The 539-nt window shown below is 41.4% G+C and overlaps 1 protein-coding gene across 1 annotated transcript in view; it reads left to right on the top strand.

The window, feature by feature from the left end:
• Nucleotides 1-402: 402 nt before the first annotated feature.
• LOC120078549 (glutamic acid-rich protein-like) overlaps nt 403-539 on the top strand; it is a 32,303-nt gene continuing 32,166 nt past the window's right edge. The window contains exon 1 of the mRNA XM_039032830.1: nt 403-539. This exon is cut by the window's right edge and continues 116 nt beyond it. Within this exon, the coding sequence (XP_038888758.1) occupies nt 403-539 (137 nt within the window).

Genomic DNA, 539 nt, shown 5'->3' with positions numbered 1-539 from the left:
TTTTAAGACGTTTCCACATCATCAATGGCCCTCAGTAGCAACAATGAGATATCTAACCTTAACCGTCCATTCCGGTTCGAAGGAGCGAACTTCAAGCTTTGGAAGCAAAAGATCCTGTTCTTCCTCACCATCAAGAAAGTTATCGAAGCTTTTACTAGCGCTAAGCTGATCGTCTCTTTAGAAGAACCAATTGAACAACAAATAAAAGAAGCTACTGACTGGGAGGAGAAAGAATTTCTGTATAAGAATTTCATTTTAAATGGTTTGACTGATGATTTGTATGACTACTACAGTACAATGAAGATAACAAAGGAGGTCTGAGATGCCCTGCAAAAGAAGTATGACACTGAGGAGGTCGGGTCGAAGAAATATGCGGTTAGCCGTTATCTCAAGTTCCAGATGATGGATGAAAAATCTGTGGAGGCCCAATCCGATGAACTCCAAAAGCAGGACCAGAGGGAGGAGGTGAACTCAGTTTCTAGGAAACTTGCCTCTACCGTGGTAAAACCTGACCAAAAACCTAAGAGGACAAAAAAGAA

This window comes from Benincasa hispida, chromosome 1 (assembly GCF_009727055.1).
Source record: "Benincasa hispida cultivar B227 chromosome 1, ASM972705v1, whole genome shotgun sequence".
NCBI lineage: Eukaryota > Viridiplantae > Streptophyta > Magnoliopsida > Cucurbitales > Cucurbitaceae > Benincasa > Benincasa hispida.
The sequence above is the reverse complement of the archived record's forward strand: the minus strand, read 5'-3'. Positions and strand labels throughout refer to the sequence as shown.